At 41.5% G+C, this 17,455-nt stretch overlaps 1 protein-coding gene across 1 annotated transcript in view; it reads right to left on the reverse strand.

Annotated features, from left to right (window-relative positions):
• The window catches only part of ADSS2 (adenylosuccinate synthase 2), a 43,334-nt gene extending 25,959 nt beyond the window's left edge, over nucleotides 1-17,375 (reverse strand). The window contains exons 1-2 of the mRNA XM_068155594.1: nucleotides 16,915-17,375; nucleotides 10-112 (exon numbers count right to left, since the gene is read on the reverse strand). Of these exons, the coding sequence (XP_068011695.1) occupies nucleotides 10-112; nucleotides 16,915-17,082 (271 nt within the window). The 5' untranslated portion in view covers nucleotides 17,083-17,375. The remainder of the gene's footprint in view (nucleotides 1-9; nucleotides 113-16,914) is intronic.
• Nucleotides 17,376-17,455: the final 80 nt, after the last annotated feature.

Here is a 17,455-nt window from a genome sequence, read left to right on the forward strand (position 1 = left end):
CCCACTTACCAATGAATGCAGTGACTTTTGGATTGATGATCCCACTTGGCAGAAGATGAAAGTCATACTCCACAGAATCCACAACAACTGTATGACCCGCATTATTGCCTCCCTGGGGTGGGGGAAAGGAAAAGAAGTCTTAATAGTTCTTCATACGAAAGGCAAATGAACACACGGTATACAGATGGAACAAACTGGTTCCAGCACCAATTCTGCAGATTTCATTTCTGTTACTGACAAAAGATCTTTCAGAGATCTCCTTCACCCAGGAAATTAGCCAGCCTTGTTTTGTCAAACTTGAGAATTTCGACATCATTTGGACTTTGGACAGTATTTTATCAAAGGTACAAAAGCTTGGAATAAGATTAAAATATTTCTAAAAAACACTCACAGTATCACTTAGGTTGGAAAGGACCTCATGGATCACCGAGTCCAACCTATCAACACAGACCCCATGACTAGACCATGGCACCAAGTGCCACGTCCAATCTCCCCTTGAACGCCTCCAGGGTCAATGGCTCAACCACCTCCCTGGGCAACCGGTTCCAATGCCGAATGACTCGCTCGGTGAAGAATTTCCTCCTCACCTCGAGTCTAAACCTCCCCTGGCGCAGCTTGAGACTGTGTCCCCTTGTTCTGGTGCTGGTTGCCTGGGAGAAGAGGCCAACCCCTTCCTGGCTACAACCACCTTTCAGGTAGTTGTAGAGGGACAGAAACATAAATATTTTCAACCATGCCAACATTCCTAAAAGTCATCATGAGTTTTATTAGCTTCCTATTATAGTTATGGAAAGCATGTTTAAAAAAAAAAATAAAAAAAATCACCAGTTAAACTGAATACATAAAGGCACATAGTTATTTGAAAAGATAAGTCAAACTGTTTGGCAATGCCATGGGCTTGTTCTTATGAATTTTTGGTTCAGTCTTTTGAATGTTTTTCTATAAACAGGAACGTTAACTTGTTCATCCTATACCTGTAGTAATCTGTCTTACTACTAACAATTGAGAGCCTGTAAGAGTCATTTGTATATGAAGCATGCTGTTAAGCAGTGAATCTAGAGGCAACTAGGGTGATTGTGGCTTTGTAAGTTACATAAAATCTAACACTTAACATTTTGGGGTTTTTTTTCATTATGACAGAATATTCAGAGATTTCTTAACTGTGAAAAGTATGTCAAATGTACAAAAAGAAGCCTGTGACCAAGTCTTAAAGAGGGTTAAGATAGGCTTATGAAACTAAAAAGATTACAAAATAATTACCAAATATGCCCAGTTTTTGTTTGTTGTACTTTTGAAAATAAGCTTACACTCTCTTGTGACTGAGTCATTTGTGTAAGACAAGGTTACATACAAAATGGTTCCGTTTGTTGTAACTACAGGAACACCCTTTACAGACACCTTGCACCAGAAATAAACAAACTGCTTCCTAGAAGGAAAGTCTTAAAGAAAAGAGACTTTTAATCTAAGCCTTCTTTCAGCACAAGACTTCCATTATTCTGAAATGTTTCAGAATAAGGTATCACAGATCTTTGCCAAGCAACACACTTGACTGCCACTCACCACCTCTACAACATTTACAAAACCCAAGTCCGATACATAAAGCCACATATCTGAAATTACAAATAAAGAATATTCTTAGATATAAATTGTTTGTGACAGCAGATAAACACACATACCACAAATAAAAGCTTAAACTCAGTGAGGTTAGTAATGAAAATTCTTACATTTTTCAGCATTATTTATTTGCAAACTTACAGTCACTCCACCTCCTTTAGAAACCGAGGGGAGACTAACAAACCTTTACCCAGCAAAGGAAACATCTGAATTTAAGAAAATTTAAATGATTTAGCAATGCAGTGCAGTTTTCCCCACATACTAAACAACACATTGAAGTTGTACAGATTTCTGGACACCAATGGTTTTCACTGCAAATGATCTGACTCCATCAGAGAACACTGGATTTTCAATTCACAACATGTGAAACATATTGAATGCATAAATAAAGCAGGTTGGTTAATATTCAAGGACCTCCTCTTCCAAGATCAAAATCAGAGCATTCCAACAAGTAGGAAATCAAGAAAGGGAGCCAGGAAACACACATGGTTAAGTAGCAAACAAATGGCTGAGCAAACTCAAGCAGAAGAGAGTCTACAGATCATGGAAGAAGGGGCTTGGCCACTTGGGAGGAGTGTAAGACTTGTCAGAAGATGCAGGGAGGCATCTAGGGAAGCTATTGCCTCCTTGCAATTCCACCTTGCAAGGGAGATCAAGGACAACAGAAAGGGCTTCTTCAAATACACTGCAGGAAAAACTAGCACTAGAGGCAACGTCGGACCACTGCTCAATGAGGTGGGTGCCTTGGTGACAGACGATACAAAGAAGGTGGAGTTATTAAATGCTTTGTCTCCATCTATACTACTTGGGCGTGTCCTCAGGAGCCTCAGACCCCTGAGGCCTCAGAGGAAGACATGACCAAGAAGGCAAATACCATTCTGTGGTGTATTAGAAGAGGTGTAGTTAGCAGGTCGAGAGTGGTTCTCCTCCCCCTCTACTCTGCCTTGGTGAGGCAACATCTGGAGTATTGTGTCCAGTTCTGGGCCCCTCAGTTCAGGAAGGATGCCAGGGAACTGCTTGAGAGTCCAGCACAGAGCCACAAGGATGATTAAAGGAGTGGAACATCTTCCTTATGAGGAGAGACTGAGGGAGCTGGGGCTCTTCAGCTTGGAGAGGAGGAGACTGAGGGGTGACCTCATTCATGTTTACAAATATGTAAAGGGTGAGTGCCAAGAGGATGGAGCCAGGCTCTGCTCGCTGTTCCTATGACAGGACAAGGGGTAGAAGTGGAGGCATAGGCAAGTTCCATGGAAACATGAGGAGTCATTTTTTCACTGTGAGGGCAATGGCACACTGGAACAGGCTGCCCAGGGGGTTGTGGAGTCTCCTGCTCTGGAGATATTCAAAACCCACCTGGATGCGTTCCAGTGTGATCTGATATAGGTGATCCTGTTCTGGCAGGGGAGTGGGACTAGATGATCATTCATGGTCTCTTGCAACCCCTAACATTCTGTGATTCTGTTGTTGGGTTGCTTATGTTATGATGCCTACAACATGAAAAGATTAGAAGCCAAAAGTGCTACTAACAACATTCATCTGTTAAAACATTGATTGTCCCCACCCTGCTTTGAATTTCATTCTGTCACAATGTGCCACTTTGAAAAATACTTTTAAACTGTATTTTAGGAGAGCATTAACACAACAGCATTTAATTAATTCAGTCTGCTGTTGATTTACAGGTGAGTTCTACCCCACCTGCAAGTGTAGAGTTACACTTAGGAATTGTAATATATTAAAAGAATGGCTCACACTGTAGACTGATGGGACTAGCAGTAAAGTGTACACACATGTGCTCTGACATTGCACAACACAGCTTTTGTAAACAATTCTAATTACAGAAACCTTAACTCACAGTGTAACTAAGGTTGGAAATGACCTCGAGGATCATTGAGTCCCACCTATCAACACAGACCCCATGACTAGACCATGGCACCAAATGCCACGTCAAATCCTCTCTTGAACGCCTCCAGGGACAGTGACTCCACCACCTCCCTGGGCAGCACATTCCAATGACGAATTACTTGCTCAGTGAAGAACTTCCTCCTCACCTCGAGTCTAAACCTCCCCTGGCGCAGCCTGAGACTGTGAACTCAAGAGTTCCAGTGCTGGTGGGGTGGAAGGGTGGGTGTTGGTGGAGTTTTTGTTTACTGGGTGGTTTGGGGTTTTTTTTGGTGTTGGTTTGTTTGCGGCTTGTTGTTTTGTTTGGGTGGGGGTTTTGTTTGGTTGGTTTGCTTTTGTTAATCTCTAGAAATTAATGATAATGCCAACACCTTTGCTATTGCATCTGGGTATAATTCAAGGTATAAGCTGAGGAAGTCACTCCTGGCTTCAGTGCTTTCCACCTGGATTTCTCACTCCTCCTCTGTTACCATGCTAAACCAAATGGGACCAGTTAGGTCATTTAAGCTAACACAGCTCTGATTCAAACAGCTCTCCATTAATAATGCTTAACCAACTGTGGAATTTATTCTCACTATTAAACAAACTTCATGCTCAAATGATCTTCAATACATTGTATACAGCTTTTGACATAGGTAAATTAAGATATACATGTAATTTCTTGAGGCTGGCAATACACTATAGTTAACCAAATAGAGTAATGAGTCTACCACATCTCAGTAAACTTCTGGGTACCCAAACTAAGAGTTCTCCCCCAGCCCTGTGAAAGCTGAAACATTTACCCTGGGCCACCACCAGCAAAGTGGCCAAGTGCACAAGACGACCAAATGATGCTCTTGTTCAGTCTGAAATACGCTACATGCACGCAGCAGCAGACCCTTTTCCCTTTCTGCCAGCACAACTGCAAGATTCCTTTAGCTGAGCCAAAAAGTATAGCACAGCCAACATAATCATTAGGGCAATACAACTCTCAATTTGTCTACAAACAGATTGCACAAAAGGGCTGACAAAGGGGAAAATGCCTTCTTATACATGAGAGGTACAAGGTGGCACCCATAGCACTCTGAACAGAGAACTTCATTGGATGACTTCTTCACATTCTGCAGAACAATAGCAGAGTACCTCCAGCAGTCCAATGAGGGCTGGGGAGGAAGTCAAGCAGCCAAAGCAAAGCTGGAGTTGCTAGGGTAAGACAAGTTTGTAAGGACTAACAACAACAAAATGAATCAGTAAGACAAAATAGCATGACATAGTCAGAAATGTCTAATAAAACTCAAGATGTTATTTGCTTGGTATCACAATACAGTATTATTCCAAATTCATGCAAAAGAGGCATTCTGTGAAAGACAGTAAAGACAAAAATACCTAATGTAAACACAAGCAAGAAAGCCATTTGAAGGAAAAAAAAATCCTTTTAACTTGCAGGAGAACAAAAAACACACTAGAGAGCTTTCAACATCCAAGTATCTGCAAAACACAAATCAAATGAACCTTCTTGAACAAGTTATGTATTCTCTCCCTCTACTTCCCTGATATCCTAGTAACAGCTTAACAGCTGTTGTAATCATTGTCTCACTAACCCCACTCATCTAAAATATTATTAAGGGGAGGGGGAACCCAAACAACAAAAAACAAACCACCGAAACAGATCAACCACACACATGAACACCCCACTTCTTTCTTACAGTGCTTCCTATAAACATATTTCTGCATTATTTTTTCCACTGCTGTGTCTCACAGGAAGTTACACTCTCAGATACAGTATTGTAAAACCTCAAATCATCTGCTAGAAGAGCAGAAGTGGCATTTTTTAACCTACGTAAGACTCCCATAAAAGTAATTTAAAACCTTTTTCTTCTTCCCCCCAAATATCATGCTTCTCAGTTTAAACAGCCATTAAGACAAAAAAAATAATTTTAGACATAACAAAAGTCATGATACTCCAAATATTAATCTTTGAAAATGAATTCTTATTTTTATCCTACAAACAGCTGTGTATATACATTTTATTAAACATACGACTATCACAAAAAAGAAATATTGGGTTTTTGCACAATGAAGTATACCCTTGCGCACATACTTCAAGTTTGGATACAAATATCACAGAATCACAGAATCACCAAGGTTGGAAGAGACCTCAAAGATCATCAAGTCCAACCTGTCACCACAGACCTCATGACTAAACCATGGCACCAAGTGCCACGTCCAATCCCTCTTGAACACCTCCAGAGATGGTGACTCCATCACCTCCCTGGGCAGCACATTCCAATGGCGAACGACTCTCTCAGTGAAGAGCTTTCTCCTCACATCCAACCTAAACCTCCGCTGGTGCAGCTTAAGACTGTGTCCTCTTGTTCTGGTGCTGGCTGCTTGAGAGAAGAGACCAACTCCCTCCTGGCTATAACTACCCTTCAGGTAGTTGTAGACAGCAATGAGGTCACCCCCGAGCCTCCTCTTCTCCAGGCTAAACAATCCCAGCTCCCTCAGCCTCTCCTCATAGGGCTTGTGCTCAAGGCCTCTCCCCAGCCTTCTTGCCCTTCTCTGGACACGCTCAAGTGTCTCGATGTCCATCTTAAACTGAGGGGCCCAGAACTGGACACAGTACTCAAGGTGTGGCCTAACCAGTGCACAATACAGGGGCACAATGACTTCCCTGCGACTGCTGGCCACACTATTCTTGATGCAGGCCAGGATGCTGTTGGCCTTCTTGGCCACCTGGGCACACTGCGGGCTCATGTTTAGGTGGCTGTCAATCAGCACCCCCAGGTCCCTTTCTGTTTCCTTACACACTGTGAGCTTATAATTTCAATAAACACAATCTAAAATACCCCAACTTTTTAGAAGTCTTTTTTTTCTGGAAGTCATGCCAAAAGGTATACACTAGTTACCTGAAAATTTTCTTGGTACAGCAACAGTACAGAAACATACCAAGAAAACGAAGTAGGACAACACCCAAGAGAAAAGGAGGTGCTCATTGCTCCCAAAAATCTGCATCACATAGTATTCAAATACTGTGAACTGGAAGTATATTTTTAGAAATTATTTTTTTAAAAGTAAAATCAATTCTTTTTACTATTACACCAGAGACTAAGCACTTCATGGTTAATTTTTGCGTATTTAACACTGAAATCTCTCTAGATTAGGTTATTACTAGGCTATTTAGGTAAGAACACAGATTCTTTTCTCCCTTAAATTCTAATTAAGCTCACTTAGAGAGTGATGGTTTTTTAAATAAATTTTTAAAAATTAAAAGAAAGGCAAAACATTTCACTTGAGGTTTTCCGTGACTTGGGCTCACTTCCCCACAGAAAACTGAATACATAGGAAAAACAGGCACATGCCTTCCTAATGAACAGAATACAACAGATTCTACATCTAACAATAAAGCAGCTACCCAAAACAAAGAGCAGTAAGAACAAGTAACAACACATTATACCAGCACCCAGAGGTTAACACAGACTTAGCGCTCTTAAGTTCCAAGTATACTTTGCTTAGATGGAGCATTATTTGTACATCTTCATCCATTTATCAAGGCAGACAATTGAGTTTTAGATTACTCTGAAGTTTCCAAAAGTGGATTTTCAGAAGTCATCAATCTTCTTAGCACTGTATTTTGAGATGGATTTTTAAAAAAGTTTAAAAGCATTCAGATTGTATTTTCTCCTTTCTTTGTACTATTTTTTCTCCTCCTATCTTTCACCTCAGTATTTGGAACAGTACTCCCTCCTCTTCCTAAGGATTTTTTTAGTAACTAAATGATCAGCACTTCAAGCAGCCCATAGCTTTACCAAATCACAATGTTAAAAAGGCTGTCTGAATTATTCCAACTTTTCAACCGCCCCGAGAGTGCACTTTGTAATACAAAGTAATACAAATACATCATCCTTTCTTATCTTTTGAGTTTGCCTTGCAGTCAGTATCTATACCCACTGCAGTTGCTCAGGACTCTGAAACAACACACTTTGGGTTGTTTCCTGGTCTCCTGTTTTCAGATTACCAATTACTGCCCACCTTGCTGCCAGCAATGCTGAAGGAGTAACTGCCAACAGTTTGCGCCTACAACAGAGGGAAACATGATCTTGCTCAAACAGAAGGGAGAAACAAACACCTACTTTTCTCCCCAGCTGTATCAGTTCAAACAATTCATGGAATTATGAAGTTTAGCATCTTAGAAATAGCTGGTTTAATGACAGCATTGAAGCAAAAAGAACAAAACCCGCAAACACCTCAACCATGAAAGATTCCTAGTACTCTTTGCTTAAAGAGTTGTTGGTTTGCTTTTGGGGGAGTTTGTTTGGCTATTGTTTTGCTGTGTTATTACTTCATTTCATTTATTTGTAGACAGAAGTTGAAAGTCAAGAACAAAGTATATGGATTCAGTTTGGGGACTTTTCAGTGTGATGCTCTGATGGACAATTTAAAATCCTATTAAGACACAGTAGCCCTTTTTTCTTTCATAATCCTGACACTATTAAATTAAAATGCCCCAAAATAATAGTGTAAATCTTTAAGTGGAAAAGTAAAAGTAAGACAAGGCACAAGACATAAAATACATTAAGCAAAACTTACATAACACCTAAACTTTTTTAAAAAGACATTGCTCCAGTTTTACAGGTGTGAGTGCTTGAATCACTCCCTTGAAAAAGTATATCACCCCTAACTGCTTGAAATATCTAAGCTATTCAACATGTGGAACAGCTAAGTACACAGAATTCTAACAGAAAGGTGTGTACCAATAGACAAGTTATCACACAAATATTGTTAGAATGACAGCAATCCTGGTAACAAAATTGTGTATTTACCTCTTTCTGTGAAACACTGCTTCTGAAATACTCCTTTAAGCGGGGGCAGGGAAAAGTTTTTTCTTCAGCTTACCAAAGAAGATTAAGTAGCCTAAAAGTCCTTCTCAACGTGAGCACCGTAACTAAGAATTTGCAGCCACATATTCAATTTAGATAGGCAGGTCAGTACTACACACAAGAGAAGACACTATTCTGAAACATACCTATCCTGGCAAATGTGAACAGAATCAGTCACACTGCACAGAAAGCGCATAAGATAGCAAAGACAGTAGCAAGCATTGCACATATGGGAATCACAGATAAACAATCTTGGGAAACACCTCTTTTTACAATCGTTTTAAGAGCCTGAAAATACCCACTTGTAAGGATAAAAAGTCATTATCTGCTAGTTGTCATTTTACTGGAAACAAGCTTGAAATTCCAATAAATGAAGCAAGTGACTCCTGATAGCAAAAAAACACTATCAAAACACTGGAAGACAATACTTACTTCAAACAATATGCTCACAAACACATCAGTATTTTTAGAAGTATAACTCTTCGAAAGGCGTATTCTGGAGCCAAACTGGTAAACTCAAAAGTCTGTTTGAACAACCTTGAAGCAAAGACAGTGTTGCTCTCACTTTGAATCTTCCCATATCAAATAAGCTGTTTATCTTGTTACACTCTGTACATGCAGAAGAGCTTCTGAATCATGTATACATGATTCAGCATAGATAAGCAGCATTCTTAACATTTAATAGTAAATTTTCCTCTGGAATTGCATTACTGTACTAGTCAAAAGCCCCCAAGTAACATTCATGTATTGAGCTGACTCACTGGATAAGTAAAGAACCAATCTTTTATTGGCATTATGGCAGTCTTGATAACTTAATGAGGTTCATTTGATAAAAACCAGTAATGACTTAAGAATTAGACTTTCTGAAGATAAGACATGACTACTTCAGCAATCCTTTTGCATCATGACCTTTATTGTCAGGATTAAGGAGGGGTCTTTTGGGAAGAAATTAAGTAAGCAAAAAAGATTATTATTATTTTCTTGCTGAATTAAAACAGTGCAAGAAACTATGAAGTAAAGCATCAGGGTTTATCATGCTTAACCAGCCACTACCAAAACTCAGCTAACAGAACTCTTGAGGCTGAAATATCCACCAACTAGGGTGTTGGACTGGGTTTTGATAAACAAAGGTAGTAACTTTTTATTAATATGGAAAAAATGCCAAAACTAATCAAATAGGTGTGATGTTCGGTTAGAATATATATTTACAATGGGAACGTACAGTATTTAGGCAAATATTAACAATTTTAGCAATTCTAACCAAACCAGAAGGAATAATAGAAAGAGAGAATCCCCAGGAAGAAATAGCACTCAACCACAGAACCGTTAAGCCAAAGAGGCAATGAATTAATTACTCCCAGCTGGTTCCACCCAAGTGGGGAGTGCTGCTGCTGTGTATTAGCTGTTGAAGCTTTTGGGGGGCTCTCATGCACCAGGCATAGCTGGTTGCTGGCAGGAATGACACGCGGTCTCAGGGCTGGGCTGGCTTCAATACAATGGCGGGTGGTTTATGACACTATTGCAAAGGGCTCTTGGCTTTCCTGGGTAAACTGAGGCATGGCAAAATTCTAGTTGCAAGGGGAAAGAGAGGCTTGGCTTCTCTAGCTTGCAGTGGGTAGGCTTTTACCCCAGGCTCTGGACCAGGCAACTCGAGGCAACTTCAAGTAAGGCAGATCCAAGGCAAAGCAGATTCAAGCAAAGCAAGGTGACCAGAAACCAGCCTGTACATATATCTTGCCCAAGATTCTATTGGGCCAATAGGGCAACTGAAGCCAGCACATAGCTACCCAATGAGAAGGGGTTCTGCCAGGCTGTGGCCATAAAAGGCAGAAACATAGGCCTGGACAGGCAGGAGCAGTGACCAGTACACATGCTCTTACCCCAGAAGGAAACTTGTTTCCCAGACACATATGGTCCTGTTCCCTTCGTTCCTTTTCCCATGTTACCCCAACTTTCTGCAGGAAGGAGGGGCAAGAGGGGGACCATGTCTAGACACCTCAGGGTCTGTCTGGGTTTGTGCTGGGGCTTGTTTGGTTCTACCATGACACCAAGGACATAAAAATTTTAAAAATCAAACTGTGAGTTATATGCTCCAGTAGATTTTAGAAGGAATGCCTATTTACTCAAGAGCTTATCTGAAGCTAAGTGAAACCAACAATTGAAGGATCATGGAACTCATTTTCCAAAAAGACTCTGAAAATTATACAAAGCCATACTTAAATCCCAAACCAGAACTTCTTCCTGTGGTGAGTTTGCTCAGGAAAGTTCCCTGCACCTGGGTTTGCAGCTAGTTTCATTGATTTACCTGAAAAATATGCAGAAGACTTCACGCTTGTCATTCCACTTTTAAGGGAAAAGGATACGCAGTTCTCCCGTTTTCCTGGCACATGGGACTCTTCCAGGAAAATGTACAAATGTAATAAATCCATCACTCACTGAAAGACACTCTCTTAATCTTAAATTAACTCTAGCTTCCAACTATAGGGTTTTCCTTTAAAACAAACAAACATTAAAAAAAAGTACACACAATCTAAAAGAAAACAGCTTAGATAAGCAGCAAAACCAAAAGGGAAAGCAAAGTTGATTGCTCAAACTCAAAGAAAAAATGAATATTCCTTGTAAAAAAACCAAACACCCCCCCCCAAAATAACCCACCCAAACAAAACCAACCCAACTCACACCACCACAAAACACTACATTATCTGTTTTTAAAAACTTTTGTGTAGAACACACAAAGGAGCAAGAGTATGTGTGCGCCAATCAAGGCACATAGTATGTACACGTGCCTCACGTGTATAAGGAGAACATGCAAGTAAGCAACTGCTGTGGGAACATAAAAAATACACCGCATGTCAAACTAAAATGGAGAAATAACAGCTTACCTTTCTCCACTTCATATCTATGTAAGTTGAAAAGATTAATTTCATTTTCAGGGCGTATCTGCACTAGTCAAGGGGAGGCTCGACATTAACAATCTGAACAGTAACATCTATTTTGAGCACATGAAGACATGAGCGCAGTTCAAACCCTGATGCTTCACCCACAGCACAGTGCTCCTGTTAACTGCCAAGACTGGTCTTCATTACTGCAACTTTATCTAATGGTGGAGGTGCACAGGGAAGAAAAGCAGACTGAAATTACTATTAAGAGCACATTGTAAATGGTTCCCTATACTGATACTAAACACAAATCTATTTAGCAGCTCTGAAATACTGATGTATGCATTTAAGAGATCTACCCAAAAGACTACTATGACAATCACTGCCTTTTCTTATGACATGATGATGCCAAGCTATCTCAAAAATATGATGCCTCAGGGCAGAGCAAAGAAGTCTTTCAAGTCATCTCTTCTAGAATAGAAATTAGTTGTCTAGCTTAAAGAGATGTTATCTCTTGCAACGTTAAGCCATACACTCTTTTCAACTCTCCTCATCAGATGTGTGTGTGCATAATTTCTTCTACAGTTTGCTTTTATTGCTACCACATCCCAGAACTCATTTTTAGCTCAGGGCAACCACTGTTGTTTCTGAGCTAGCTATACAAGTGACTGCCAAGTTGGGCAAGAAACAAGTCGATGTTGCTTTGGCATCAGATGGTTATAAACATTTTCATTTAACTCTTAAAAGAAAAGTCAAAAATACATTAAGAAAGCTGGATACCAATACTAATTACAAGAAACATCTGACTGCAAAGGCTATATGTGTTAGGTAGGAAACAGCATTTGTTATCCTAGTCCAGAATAAAGACTAATCTAATCTACCCCTAGGAGTTCGGAGTAAGGCAGGCACATAAGGAAGAAAAATGTTGAAAGCACAGACTGGTCCAGAACTATGACTTTAGGAATATTTAGAAAGAACATCTTCCAAACATGAAACAAAACTTTTGAAATCTTAATAAGCCTGCTACAGAGTACTGCATCTTAATCAACCACAGTATTAAGCTTTTGTAGTACCAGTAGGATTGAAAGAACAGTAAGAAAACAGTAGATCAAGGTGTAAATGTGTTCAATTCTATTAAGATCTCCTTTGCTAATGGTACAAACTTTATGAACTAAAAAAAAGTCAGATTTCAGCTGTGCATCTGTTTTAAATAATTTAGATGTCATGTGATTGTTTATAATGACAAGAGATCACCTGCAAGTGATGGTCTGAAGCAAGTCTTTAAAGCACATGACACTGATGGGGCAGGCAAAAAAAAAATCATTTTATCAATCTCTTTCCTAACCACAGCACATTACTGGCATGCTGCCAATCCCTACAAGGTCCAAAAGTGCACCCAGCTCTTAAAAATGAGCACACTAGTAAGACATTGCATACGGAATGCCCGCACAACTAAAAAAAGCACCAATCTCTTACTACTGATTGTGATATTCCTAATTCTGTGTGGCCTGCAAAGGCCCTAGACTGAAACACCTTTACTAATGAGAATATTAAAAATAAAAATTTTTAAAAATTGGGCTTGGTAAGCAGAACATAACAACATTTCAGTTTTTAAAAACAGAGTGGCCATATAGAGAGGTATAAGGAGGCAGCTTTGGTCTCAGGACTTTGGCCAGCACTTACCAGCTGAAGGATGGTAACATCTTAACCCCAAGAATGTGCACATGGAATATTTGCACTTTAACTGCCACATATCAAGTGATCGTGGTCACATCATTATATACACTGTTTTTTGTGGGGAGGAAGAGAAAAAGGCAGTATGAGAATCAACGCACTGCATTTACCATGCATTAGCAGCTCAGGAATAGGAATCGTGTGACCACACAGCAAGTAGAGCAGTAATGGTTAAGTCACTGGTAGACCATGCTGAAATGAGCCAAGATGATCTGGTAAGAAGCCACAATTCTGTTTGAAGTAGTAACAAGTTGTATAACAGAATGGAAGAAGCAGGAAAATAGGATTCTTTAGTATAGGGAGCATGGCTTAAAAATAATTTGAAGACTTACAAATCTTATTCACCTGTATAAACTATATGCTCTGAATAAATCATCTACCTCCAACAGGAAGAACAGGAAGTGACAAACACGCTGATGAAATGAGTAAATGAGAACAGAATCATACTGGGCAGATGCTACATTTTTTGCTGCACTGCAGATGCTGGTAAATCAAGTAGAGGGGCAGTGTTAATAACAGAAATAGAGAGTATTTTGGTACTGGTTTTGTTTTGGTAAAAAGATTATCTAAAATAATTTGCTTGCATTAAACTTCCATTCCCATATCCATTAACAAATGACACTGCCAATTTAAATTCCCTAATTTGCTTGCATTCTGCAATGGTAGAAAGCGCCCCGAGAACAAGAAATGTTTTCCCTTAATTTTCCATTACCTGTGGAATTGACAAAAATACAATGTGTACTTTTCAAAATTGCCAGGATTGACTGCAGCAAGGCTAGCAGCTTAATAAGAGGAATCTATCAATCAGAAAATAAAAACCCCACAATTTTTCTGCCAACTGCTCTTGAATCTCAAACCAATTCTTGCTCTGTTTCACTGTCTGGACTGTGATTTATATGATAGCACATAAACAGACTTTGCTCTGTAAGCCAGTGAAGACTGGATATAGGCTTAAGGGCAAAAGTCTCACCAATATATTTGGTTTTATCTGAAGTATCATTTCACCAGATACCTCCAAGAAGTAAACAAAGGACAATGTGAACTTAGCAGTGGAAGGACAAGTACATACTTTGCCTGCCATATAGATATATTAGTATTAACTGTATCTGAACCCTCTGTACTAGGAGAACCCTCATGAAACTATCATAGCTGCCAGTGCAGCTGCATTAGCAACTACATACATGTAGTCCATTAATGCATTTTAATTTTAGTTTAGTCTTTTCATATAGTTGGTTTTTAAACTGTAATACTATTTTCAGTAAACATGAATCCATCTCCTGAAAAGGAGTTCCTTGCACCGCTCGTAAGAGTCCACTCAACAACCTCTAAACATAAGATGAAAGACTTTGAAGTATTTAGAATGAGAGCCATAGCACAACTTATATTCTGACACTCTTATTTGGCTGATTGTACCTAAGCAAGTACCTCACTCCAGATGTCACAGTCAGCTAATGAAACAAGTGACTAAAGTTACTACCATACTGTCTAGATTTCAGAGCACAACTTCTTGTAATGCCTTTACAGGTACTGTAAAAGCGACAGTCAATGTTTGGTTTTGGGAGAGGACCACTATTATGCTCTGCGTCTGCACAGAATCAGGCAGTGATACGAAAGCCACGCTACAGCTCCCAGTTTCTGTGCAACTATTACACACGTTTCCAAGACATACTAGACCTCCTAAGACTTCCCAAATCTTCCAAGAATACAGCTGTATTAACGAATTTTTCATAAGAACATGCTAGAAATACTTGTTCTCATCCACAGGCTTTCCCGTTACTCTGTGGCATGATGAACAGAAAGGACAATCCTAGAATGAGTAAGAGCATAATGGCAAAGTAAGAATCAGAAGCTCCAATTACAGAAAGCTGATATTAACAAGGGGCAGATTAAATATTCTACAGTTTTTCTTTCTGGACTTGTCCTACTATGAAAAGCACAAGAGTGCTTTACCGTTACTGCTGCTTCAATTAACAGCAGTAACATCTAGAACATGGCTGCATAGACAGCAAGATGCTACCACTGGAAGAGAATATTCCTAGTTTCCCTTTTCTGAGAAACTGTGCTTACCCTGACCTGGGCTCCTCTTTTCATTAAGGTCCTGTAAACCAATTAAATTCAGTTTTATGTACTAAACGGGTAGAAAGTCAATCCAATGAAAAATAGTTTCCTGTCCTTTTGGTGAGTTTAATTAACATAGGGAAGTGTTCAACTGCCAGAGTCCGTGCATGGGACAAGACCCAGACAGCACAGACATCAACAGGAAAGGGGAGAAAGAAAAACTTCCTTCATCAGGAGCAACGAGCTGTTAAAAAGGACAGAAACAGCCATGAAATTCAAGCTTCAGATAAGTAATATTTTTTCTCTTTTCCTGACACTTTACCCACCTGATTCAAAAGTAGTAACAAATACATTAAAAGATACACCCACAAAAATTCACTGTCTGCCCCTCTCGCTCTCCACTTCTTAGAATGAAACATACACACTCACCTAGGTGCCCTTCAAGTTTCAAAAACAAAGTTGTAAAGGACAAACTGAGTCATTGTGGTCTATAACCCATAGAGCAGGGCAACCATGCCTCAGTGCCACATCAGATTTGTTTTGTTTAAAAAGAAAAATAAATAAATGGCCAAGACATATGACAAAAAGTAATTCATTTGCAGAAACAGCTATTTAAGAATATAATTTTTAATCCAAAATTAAAGCCTCTTAAGTTCAAGTTTTTGATTTGTCAGCTGAGCCACTGACTTGGTTTTTAAAGACACTAGTTCTACTTGTAGGTAGATAATGCAATGCCTCAGTATTTGAGCTCTTCGGGAAACAGCACACTCTTCCAAAATACTTTCAAGAGCAAATTTAATTTGTGTATTAAAAAAAAAAAAAAAAAACATACAGATAACAACGCTTACATGACGTCTGTGGATGCTGCATGCATTTTAAGGAGCTTAACTTCAAGAAGAAAAAAAAAGGACGTAACTTTATTGTGTTGTGCTCTACAGAATCACTACAATAGAAATATTACGAGAAACATCTCAGATGTGTGTTGGTTTAACGTAGGCATTTGAAAGTTCTTTGCTTGCAGGTTACTTGGGTTTTTTTTCTCCTTTCTCTTTTCCGGAATAAGACCTCCATATAGAGAAGAAGCGTATTACTTACTTATTTAAATTCCAAACCCAAAAATCTACTGAGAAAGAGGGTATTTCATTGACAAAACAATGATCTTGAAGCCAGGGCAAGCGAGTGTGTTAAATGCTAGTTTTCTCTAAAGATGACGAAGTTGTAGCGGACGACATGTAACCCTCACGTGCATCCGGTAACTAACAGCATTTTCGTGCCGGGGGCCAGCGATACCCCTCCGAGAGGGAACGGCGAGCACGGTCACACGCGGTGCGCATGATTTTAGGCCACGCCGCCGACAAGAAGGGCTCCTCGCCCCGATCCCAGCAGCGATGCTGCGGGGACAGCCGAGTGCGGCCCCTTCCCGGCGCCTCCCAGAACAAAGAGTGCAGCGGCAGCCCTAGGGGTGCGGGGGGAAGGGATGCGACCCCCGGTGCATTCCTCTTGCTGGAGGCCAGTTCTCGGCGGGAGAAGGGCGCCTTCCTCGTCCTCCTCCCCGCGGCGGCGGGACGGGGACAAAGGAGTGGGAGGGCCGCAGAGCCCAGCGGCGAGGCTCTCACCGGGGGTTTCTTACCCCACCGCATTATACTTCGTTGCCCCACGGCACCCCGCCCTGAGCGGCGAGAAACCCGTCGCCTCGTCGGGCACGGCCGCCCGGCCCTGCGGAAACGCGGGCGTTCAGGGAAGTACAGCGGCGAGAACAAGTGCCTGCGCAGACCCAAGCAGCGAGGCGGGCGGCCAAAGGGACCGGTGGCGGGGACATCCGCCTCAAGGTGACACCCGCGGCCTCCCTCGCGTCCCGGCTGCCTCCTCACCTGGCACCTGCAGACGATGTCGGCGTCCTGCGCCAAGAGGTCCACCACCTTGCCTTTGCCCTCGTCGCCCCACTGGGCCCCCAGCACGACAGTCACCTTGTTGCCGGGGAGGCGGGCGGCGCACTCGCCGTTAGGGATGGCGGGCGCCGGGGCGCCATGCTCGGCCATGGCTCGCGCTGCCCGCTCCGGCTCCGCTCCAGGCACATGCGGCAGCCCGCGGCGGATTCACTTCCCCCGCCTCCTCCACCCGGGCGGGCAGCGTGGTGCTGCTGCTACGTCCAGGTGCCGCCGCCTATCGGCCGCGCCGACACGGCCTGCCCCACACTTCCCTGACAGGCGGACCCCTGCCCTCAGAAGGAGCCCCGCCCCACTCCCCGGCAGAAAACCGGAGGTCCTGAGCCTCTCCTGGCGGCTTTTTTCTTTCCTTGCCGTTGCGCCACTCCCCAGCGCCTTGCAGCGCGGACTATATTACCCAATGCGCTGCGCGGCCGAGCGCCGCGCGGAGCTGAGTGCGGTGCATACTGGGGCGCGTAGTCCGCTG

Source organism: Melanerpes formicivorus, unplaced genomic scaffold (genome assembly GCF_026170545.1).
Source record: "Melanerpes formicivorus ecotype bairdi unplaced genomic scaffold, bMelFor1.0.p_v2 SCAF_2, whole genome shotgun sequence".
Classification (NCBI taxonomy): domain Eukaryota; kingdom Metazoa; phylum Chordata; class Aves; order Piciformes; family Picidae; genus Melanerpes; species Melanerpes formicivorus.